Here is a 9,722-nt window from a genome sequence, read left to right as displayed (position 1 = left end):
GAGCCATGCTAGCTAGCACCATGGCTCTACAGATAGCAGGGTCGGTTGGTCCACCACTTTGGTCCAGGCTGAAATATCTCAACAGCTATTGAACGGATTGCTATAATAATAATAATAATTCATTGTCCCCAGAGGATGAATCGTAATGACATACGTAGGTGATCCTCTTATTTCTATGCTAGTGTCACCAAGCGGTTCATATTTGTGGTTTTTAGTGAAATGGCTCATTGGATGGATTGGCATCCCTTGAGGATGAATTGTAATAACTTTGGTGATTGTCTGATTTTTTTATTTTTTTTCATCTAGCACGACCATCAGGTCAAAATGTAATTTGTCAAACTCTTTGGGTTATGACCATATATTTGCAGAACTAATTGCATTCCCATCAGCCTCAGTGTACTTTTGTGTTTAGTTATATACCTACTAGGTTATGATACTATGGAGGAAATAAGACACCTTTACACATGGACGAAAAATGTAATCACATTTATGGAAGACCAAAATATAAACTCTTTGTTACAAGGACAATAGTCGGTTAGTGACCACATCAAGTCAAAGATTAGATCAGTTCAAGCTTAATTATGCAATTTCTTTTTTCTTTTCTTTTTTTACCAGCATTTCAATCAAAGCTGGATATTAACAGTTTTCAAACCAATTAATACTTATGAAGTCAATAAATATTTATACACAGTCATTCGAATACATGTACTGGTAGGTTCATGGTGAAAATACAAAAGTAATCTCTAAAGAAAATACAGTAACCACAGGTGGTCCAAAAGTGCAAACCCATCCTTTCTATTTTTTTAGTTAACCAGCGCAGCCACAAAAACAGTTGTCAAGAGCCCACGTTATACAGTGGAATTCAAACGGAGTCGAGCTTGGTTTATCATACCTCTGAAGCGGATTCATTCTCTTCAAAAAACCAAATGCATAATAAATATGACAGCTGTGTCCTCTTAACACATCACGTGTTAAACAGGAGCAAAATGAGTTAGTATTATTGCTTAAAATGAAATGAAGTGTAGCAGTCGATTTTGTCAAGGGCTTTTTTTTTTTTTTATCTCAGCATTAATAATGTGAACTTTTCTCCTCCAAATCCGTAAAGCCCTTTTCTGGGTTAAAATGAATGATTTCAGACGTTATTTAGTTTTCTTCATGAAACATAACAAGAGAACAAAACCGTTAGCGACCGTTAGATTTCGGTCTTTAGTCTTGTATTCAGAATTGCGGAATGCTCAGGGTTGAGGTTGATAGAGTTCAAAGCTTTGCTTCATGCTCTCAGAGGCAAAGCTGCTCTGTGTCGTCCTTCGCAGAGGGAATCTCATCGATGGCGGCGTGGGCGCCTTCTCTCGTCTGTCCCAGAGACGACGCGATGACGTCGACCGCTAAGGAGGCCGTGGCCTCCACGGCTTCGCGGTTGGCTCCCAGCACTGGGTTTACTTCTACCAGGTCCATGGCTGACAGCAGACCTGCGCAGCAATCACGTTCACAAGTCAAATACGGGATACTTGACCAAATAAAAGTCCTCGAAAGGACAGAAAAAAAATTCAAGGTGTCTGAAGCGGTCTTTATGAGGGATGTTTCGACCAAATTTTGCAGTCGTCTGTACCTGTGTTGTGGATTTCCTCTGTGATGTAGATTCCCTCCCTGTAGGTCAAACCTCCGTTCACCGGCGTTCCCGTGGCTGGAGCCAGAGACGGGTCGAACGCGTCGATGTCGAAGCTCAGGTGGATCGGTCGCTGTTTTCTGTTCCGAGAAGGTGAGAAAGTTCCAAGTGTGGATTTAAGGTTCACTTCAACTCAGACGTGAGCAATCATTTGGTTTTTATCAAATGAACGTAACCGCTTTTTAAAAGTTGAGTATTAAACCTAATAAATAATCACACAATCATTATGTTTCTCTCCTCCTCAATAGCATTTAAAGCTACAGACACAGAAATGGCACATCCTAAGGAAAGTGCATTGTGGGACTGGCTCTAGTGGCTGTAATTCTGCACCAAGACTGAATTTCGGGAAAGAGACTTCAGATACAGTATTAGGGGACCACTAAGGTCTATATAAAAGAGACTTCAGATACAGTATTAGGGGACCACTAAGGCCTATATAAAAGAGACTTCAGATACAGTATTAGTGGACCACTAAGGTCTATATAAAAGAGACTTCAGATACAGTATTAGGGGACCACTAAGGTCTATATAAAAGAGACTTCAGATACAGTATTAGGGGACCACTAAGGTCTATATAAAAGACTTCAGATACAGTATTAGCGGACCACTAAGGTCTATATAAAAGAGACTTCAGATACAGTATTAGCGGACCACTAAGGTCTATATAAAAGAGACTTCAGATACAGTATTAGGGGACCACTAAGGCCTATATAAAAGAGACTTCAGATACAGTATTAGGGGACCACTAAGGCCTATATAAAAGAGACTTCAGATACAGTATTAGGGGACCACTAAGGCCTATATAAAAGACTTCAGATACAGTATTAGCGGACCACTAAGGTCTATATAAAAGAGACTTCAGATACAGTATTAGGGGAACACTAAGGCCTATATAAAAGAGACTTCAGATACAGTATTAGGGGACCACTAAGGCCTATATAAAAGACTTCAGATACAGTATTAGCGGACCACTAAGGTCTATATAAAAGAGACTTCAGATACAGTATTAGGGGAACACTAAGGTCTATATAAAAGAGACTTCAGATACAGTATTAGGGGAACACTAAGGCCTATATAAAAGCATCCAAAAAGCAGCATGTCATGGGACCTTTATCAGTAAGCGAATGTCATAATCCGTAAAGGTACCTTGACAGAAGATGGTCAAGAGTAACTTCCATAACCCTTTGGATGCCTAGTCTGTCGATATCCCTCATGGTGAAGTACTGGATACCAAGGTTCTTCAGGATGTGGCTGTAACAAACACAATTAAAAACATCAAGAACTATTTTTTTTTTTTTTTTTACAGTGCATACATGATAGTATGTGCTTACTGCTCTCCGGGGTCAACGTCCCGCAGTCCGATGTACACCAGGTCCCTCGAGGAGAGGAATGGCTTCGTCCAGGTGAACCCTGGGATAGCTGGCATCTGTGGTAGACCGATAAAAACAGATTATATTATATAGAATGTATATGTATGTAGGGACAGAAAGAAAAAAAATTCAACCTTAGTGTTGCGGCGATGGTGTATTTTTGTAGGCCGACCCGGAGGTTAGCGTCACTCTAGTTCAGCCAATGGGCTTTTTCCAGTGTTTTTTTGATCGTAGCAGAAAATAAGCTCTGCGTTCAGCAAGATAACCTTCACAAATGAACACCACGTTTATGATTTTGAAGCGTAAATGCAATCGCAGGAAGAACAGACGTTAGGCTATTTACAAACTACACCACAGTTGCATGCACCAACTGATTTCCCATCTTCGTGGACATGACCTTTGCAGTTAGTTAGCCACGTGTCTGGCATCTAAACAAAGAGCCCAGTGACTTTAAGATGATGGAACCAGAAATGCAAAAAAAAGCTAAGACATTTCTGGGTTTTAAGACTCATTCCTGCTGCACTCCATTGGGTGATAACAAAGGTTATTGTTAGCATGTCAAAAGTAATCCAATCCATTATTTCTTTTTTTACGTCCTGCATCTTTTTCAGTCTGGGTGTCTTTTTCCTATGTAGGATGGGTGTGGGGCCTGTCTGTGCACAGGGGCATAAAAGGAAGTTCCCATTGTTGCACTTTCTACCAGTTGTTATAAATTTACGGGGGTTCCTCAATTACTTCATGCGTTTTTTTCCGTAAAATGATAATCCCGAGGCACATAACAAGTTTATTAGTTATACACTGAAACTGATGAAGTTGATCTTACTGCACCTTCATCAAAACAAGTCAAATGATATGATTCTGACGTTAGAATGTTGGGTTCTCGCGATTTGTCCTCCGTGACAGTGATTTCCTTTTTCTAAAATACTGTTCTACTGCTGCAAAGAGATCCAGTCTACATTACAGACATGTTTTGTGACTCCTACTATTTCTCCTCACCTTGTCTTGCAGCTCTTTGAGCATGAATGCCACAGGCTGGCCGTGCAGGTTTCCTGATGGAGAAGTCATTGGCGTGTTAATATCTGCATGAGCATCAACCCAGATGAGACAAAGGTCAGGACACTGCTGGGCATGGCCTCCCACTGATCCAATAGCAAGGCTATGAAAAGAAGGACAGTCTTATAAATATCTGGTGTTTTTATTTATCAGTCGAATTCGCGAGGACAAGAGTATCTTTGCAAGGCTAAAAAGCTATACAGTAACACCTAAATACTGTACTAGTTGTACTACATGCTTTCAGGGCAAGTGCTGTTTACAAGCAGTACATTTATTGTTACATAATTACCTGTGATCCCCTCCCAGCATGACAAGGGTGTGCCCAGCACCGACAGCTCTGCTCACTGCGCCTGACAGCATCTTATTGGCTCCACCCACAGTGCGAGGGAACTTTACATCCATGTAGGGTTCATCCTTCTCAAGGTGGTGGAAGTTGAGGTCGCCAAAGTCGTGGACGGAGTAGTCTGGGGAACACAAAGACAAGAAGCTGCCATCACTTAAAGCACTTGATGCTTTTAACGGCAGGGTTGGTAATTCAATTCAATTGTATTTATAGTATGAAATCATAACAAGAGTTATCTCAAGACACTTTACAGGTAGAGTAGGTCTAGACCACACCCTATAATTAACAAAGACTCAACAATTCCAGTAATTCCCCCAAGAGCAAGCATTTAGTGCGACAGTGGTGAGGAAAAACTCCCTTTTAGGAAGAAACCTCGGACAGACCCAGGCTCTTGGTAGGCCGTGTCTGACGGTGCCGGTTGGGGGTGTGATGAACAGTGGCAGTAATAGTCACAATAAAGATAATGGAACTATGACTAGAAATAGTAGTTGTAGTAGCTCATGGCGTAGCAGGGCTTTACATGGCGTAGCAGGGCACTGCAGGGCTTTACATGGCGTAGCAGGGCACTGCAGGGCTTTACGTGGTGTAGCAGGGCACTGCAGGGCTTTACGTGGTGTAACAGGGCACTGCAGGGCTTTACGTGGTGTAGCAGGGCACTGCAGGGCTTTACGTGTAACAGGGCACTGCAGGGCTTTACGTGGTGTAGCAGGGCACTGCAGGGCTTTACATGGTGTAGCAGGGCACTGCAGGGCATAGCAGGGCACTGTAGGGCTTTACACGGTGTAGCAGGGAACTGCAGGGCATAGCAGGGCATAGCAGGACGTAGCAGGGTAACTATTTACTTTTTTATATATTGTTTGAAATAGTCTTTACACTATGTAAGACGGAGCCCCGAGGAGATGCTACTTTCAAAACCATGCTAGCTTTTAAACATTGTCAACGCTGCCTTTAAGGCATCTAGCTGAGTCACTCTTTTGGTGAGGTTCACAGTGACTGAGCAATGGTTCACAGTTTTACACCAGGACATGGAGCTGTTGATGGACACAGTGGCTGTTGCATGGAAGCAACCACGGGGGGGAGGTATTCAATGTCGTTTGGGTAAATGTTTTTTTGTGTTTTAAAAAAAAATTTTTTTTTGAAAAAAGAAGAAAGGAGGCAGCTTTTGTTTTATTTTTTTGTTGTTGGGGGGTTTTGAGGAGGCTGATTCATTCAATGCCAGTGGAACATAAGTGACAAAGCACTTTCCACTGTCCAGTGTCCCATGTCAGATCAGGTTCCGCCCTGCAGCCTACTAGATAGCCGCAGCAGTAAAGACTAAACGAACTCCACTTGCTTTTCGGACGCGGATTGCAAGTAAACAAGTGATGTGATCTTAGAGGTTCATCTGGCAATATGAGCCTTTATGGCAGTGTAGTGTTACTCTGCTGATCTAAGGGGAACCAATGTGGTTCATTACCATTCGTAGACAGGACAGGAATAGCCCTTGTCTTGGTGCAACTGTAAGAATCTATTGCAGGACAATTCAGAAATGTTTTAAGCAGCAACAGACTGCAAGTTCTGCTTCTGTTTACTGTGAATTGCAATGCACTTTACTGTACAGTACAGTAAAGTCCCTATGATTACTGATATTGTTTTTATATATATATATATATATATATATATATATATATATATATATATATATATATACATATATATATATATATACATATGCATATGTATTGTGATATTATTATTATTATTATTATTATTATATACATGTGTTTTTTTTTGTACTAAGACAGTTTGGACAAACATGACACCAGTGTAAAGATGACATGGTATTTAGTTCAGTTAGGGTTTGGTTTCCTCCATTGGGGTCAGCTAGTGACATGGCAGCTGTATCTCTTTTCACTGCTGCCAAATTGGCATCAAGCCACCAGAAGGAAGACCCTGGGACTTTATTGTATACTAGATACTGTAGAGCAGCCTAAAATGACCCCTAACTGAGATTTAGCTCTCAACATGAAACAATGTAATTTCCAATATCATAAAAGGGGTTTAAGAAACGGTGCAAAATGGCGACACCTTTTGCACAACATCTGATGTTTACAGCTGACGAGCAGATGTCTGGGACCAGAGACCCTAGGATTGCCCGGCAAATGCTGTTAACGCTCTGGGTTTGTTTAATTGGCTGCAACACAGGAACAGGTACTGCTGTCCCTTACCATCACACACCTAGATTATCCATTGTGTGACAATTACTGTACATTTTTAATATATTAATATGGACCAACCTTCTGTGGAACTCAGCAGTGAGTTTACAGTGACATTGTGTCAACTGTGGTATAATAATAGTAGATTTATACTTAGACTGTGTTATACTCTATAATGAGTGTATTTATAGTAGGCTTATCATACATATGGTAGCCTTATTTGAATCTTCTGTGGAGTCAGCAGGCACCCCTGGCTTAAGACTGGTTTTAAAATTAAATACATAACATTAAATAAATAAATTAGAATAAATTGAAGAAATAAGACAAATAGCAATACAACATAACAATTAATATTAAACAATAAAAATCGTTTTGAGCTTTAAAAGCGAGTAAAATTTTAAAATCAACTAAATACATATAGTGACCTGCTCATAGGCTGTGGTGTTTTTCTTTTTCTTATAGTATAATTATACTATTTTGCAAGATAATGCTGCCTACAGCAGACTCAGGTGTACGGTGAAAAAGTTTTTTTTTTTTTCTTAAAGTTTAAAAAAAAAATTAGAAACTACTTTGGGCTAACTTTAACGGTCATTTGTAATGATCTAAATCCAATACAAAACAGTTTCAGTACTAATAATTCTCACAAATCACAATACAAATAGTTTGTTAAAGACCTCATTACTTTAGTGTACCAAATACTAATTTGTGCCATATTTATCTTCAGTGTGTCCTTGGTTTTCATAAGAGACTTATCTGTGTCTCTGGACTACAGATAGACTTTAATCCTAGGCAGACTTTAAAGTGACCTTCATAATAGGCTACTATAAATCCTTGTAATCATGTCTTGACTGTTCGTTCCTCTATATCACATCACCGGTCTCTTCGGTAAATAGTCTTTGTTATGGTGGCGTGAGATATCAAGCACAGATGAGCAACCGTTGACCTGAGCATAAAAAATAAAGAACGGATCTTTCATCTCATCAAAGCAGCTCTCCTCTTTTTTTTCTTTTTCTTTTTTTTTGTCCTCCCAGAAAACTGTCGGTGTGTCGGTTGCAACGAAAAAAGAAGTTGTTGCAGTGGAGTGGAGGGAGGGAGGGAGGGAGGGGAGGGAGAGAGAGTCTGTCTGCAGTGACGACAGAGTGGAAACACATCAGCCTATCCTCTTCCTGCGCCCTTCCGAGAATGACTAAGCCAGACATGTGGCTGCTTTATCCGAGCGTGAGAGAAGAAAAGAAAGAATCTTGCACGGTGCAGTATGGTGTGCAGTTACCACACTGTCCGGGGGAACGGAGGGACGCTTTATCATGAGTTCAGTAGTCGCCATTATTTACTTCATCCTTATCGTATTTCGAAAAGGGTTCCCATCATCATTATGAATTCATGACGGCTATATATATTGTGCCTGTTCTGCTATCGAACCATTTGCACACAAAAAAATGACAGGCTACACAAAATAAAAAGATAAGTTTGTGATGTAGGTTATTAGGACTACAAAATGAAGATAATGGCAATGTATCCTAAATATATCCTGGCTAATTACAACGGTATCACTATAATATCCCTATAGGCTTCATTGTGTCAGTGAAAGGATCTTAAGGATTTTATGTCAACAGGATTAAGCAGCCGGCAGAGATCACTTTGTTCTCTAAAGCATGTGTGCTGGAGCAGGCTAACCTCTCCCAGGCAACATATGTCTGATGTTTCAATTTACAGCCTTCCCCGTGGTAAGAAAGGTGGACGATAAATCTGTCTAAATCCTGGCACGCGAACCTGCATGTTACACCCATCCACTGTTACATAACGCGGCGGCACCGGCTGCTCCATTATTATCCTCCCTTCCCTTCACCTACCTAAAGCGGAGAGCCGGTCGATGAGCCCCGCATCTCTGATGGCCTTAGGGCCGTGCTCCACGCCTCTCCTTTTCTGTTAGAAAAATGAACAGAAAGGAGTTAAGTCGGTGTTTCAGATGTTATTTGAAAATTAAGATTAAAAAAAAGTTTATTACCTGTCCTTTTGAAAACGGAGCTCCAAGTACAGCCACAGACTGAGCTCTGCTTTGTTGGCATGTGTGGCCGAGTTGAGTTCTGAGAAGACGGAATAGAGGTCCTCTCAAAGCCATTTTTTTTTTCTATTCAAAACTCAGAACCGTCGCGGTCCAAACCAATCCGATCCCAGTCGCCGACCCCCCCAAAAAAAGTCTGATGAAAGCGCTGTGAGAGGTTGCGCGGGTGGATGCTGGATGTGGTCGCGTTGGTGCAGGAGGCCGGTCTTATTGCTCCTAAATCCTACTTAATATTCATTAGCTGGTGAAAAGGAGGGTTTTAGAAAAAAAAAAGAAAAAAAAAGATTATTACGCCCTACCCTTTTCTTAGAAAAAGTAACTTTGTTTAAATATTTTTGGAATTCTCAGTGGTGCTAATGCGTTCAGGACCTGTTGTAAACTCTTGTACTGGCAGCGCAGTGCGTCCTGTTTTCATATACAGCGTCTGACGTCCGGTTAAATGACACACCTTCGGTGTAGCCAATAGGAGATGGCGAAATAAGTGGGTTCGCTATGTGGGCGTGGCCTGTCTGATGTGGGCCATGGTCATGTAATGTTTCCTGTGAAGCGCTGTCCTGCACTCTCATCTACAGTAGGTGGAAATTTCCAGAGAAGGAGCCAAGCGGGACTGACAGAATTGTTTACATGATAGCAGTTGGCCCAGTTTTTTTTGTCAACATGTGTTCCATGATGTCCGTAAACATATCGCATTTCAGGTCAAGGTGAAAACACAAACCGTCTTTATAAACATCTTTACATAGGCAGATATCGTGTAGCAGGTGTCTGGGGCCTAACAGTGGTGGAAGAAGCATTCAACCCTCAGTTGTTCTCAAAACTCTTTTTTTTTTCCAGTGCAAAACATTTTTGGTAAAATTTAAAAAAATATAAAGTATACAAAGAGGTAATACAATACAGCGCTGCACCTGTTTAGGCCAAACAACAACCTTGTAACTAACTGAAAACACTTAAATGCTATAGCCTACATTTTAGTTTATTATTTAGTTTAGAATCCATCTCTAAATTCATTCGTTATTATAGTATAATTATTTTAGGA

The 9,722-nt window shown here is 40.7% G+C and overlaps 1 protein-coding gene across 1 annotated transcript; it reads right to left on the bottom strand.

Moving 5' to 3' along the window:
* Positions 1-471: 471 nt before the first annotated feature.
* Positions 472-9,080, bottom strand: arg2 (arginase 2). The gene is made up of 8 exons (XM_039786872.1): positions 8,633-9,080; positions 8,478-8,550; positions 4,379-4,553; positions 4,033-4,192; positions 2,998-3,092; positions 2,813-2,917; positions 1,610-1,746; positions 472-1,469 (listed from the first exon to the last, which is right to left on the bottom strand). The coding sequence occupies exons 1-8, from the start codon at positions 8,744-8,746 to the stop codon at positions 1,279-1,281; spliced, it is 1,050 nt and encodes a 349-aa protein (XP_039642806.1). The 5' UTR covers positions 8,747-9,080; the 3' UTR covers positions 472-1,278.
* Between the last annotated feature and the right edge of the window lie 642 nt (positions 9,081-9,722).

The sequence above is a fragment of the Perca fluviatilis genome, chromosome 20 (assembly GCF_010015445.1).
Source record: "Perca fluviatilis chromosome 20, GENO_Pfluv_1.0, whole genome shotgun sequence".
Lineage (NCBI taxonomy): Eukaryota > Metazoa > Chordata > Actinopteri > Perciformes > Percidae > Perca > Perca fluviatilis.
The sequence above is the reverse complement of the archived record's forward strand: the minus strand, read 5'-3'. Positions and strand labels throughout refer to the sequence as shown.

Coding starts and splice junctions, on each gene's coding strand:
- arg2 (XM_039786872.1), bottom strand. CDS start 8,746: ATGGCTTTGAGAGGACCTCTATTCCGTCTTCTCAGAACTCAACTCGGC. Junction 4,554..8,477: donor CGACCGGCTCTCCGCTTTAG/GTAGGTGAAGGG, acceptor TGTGTTCCCCAG/ACTACTCCGTCCACGACTTT. Junction 1,747..2,812: donor CTTGACCATCTTCTGTCAAG/GTACCTTTACGG, acceptor TTCTCGGAACAG/AAAACAGCGACCGATCCACC.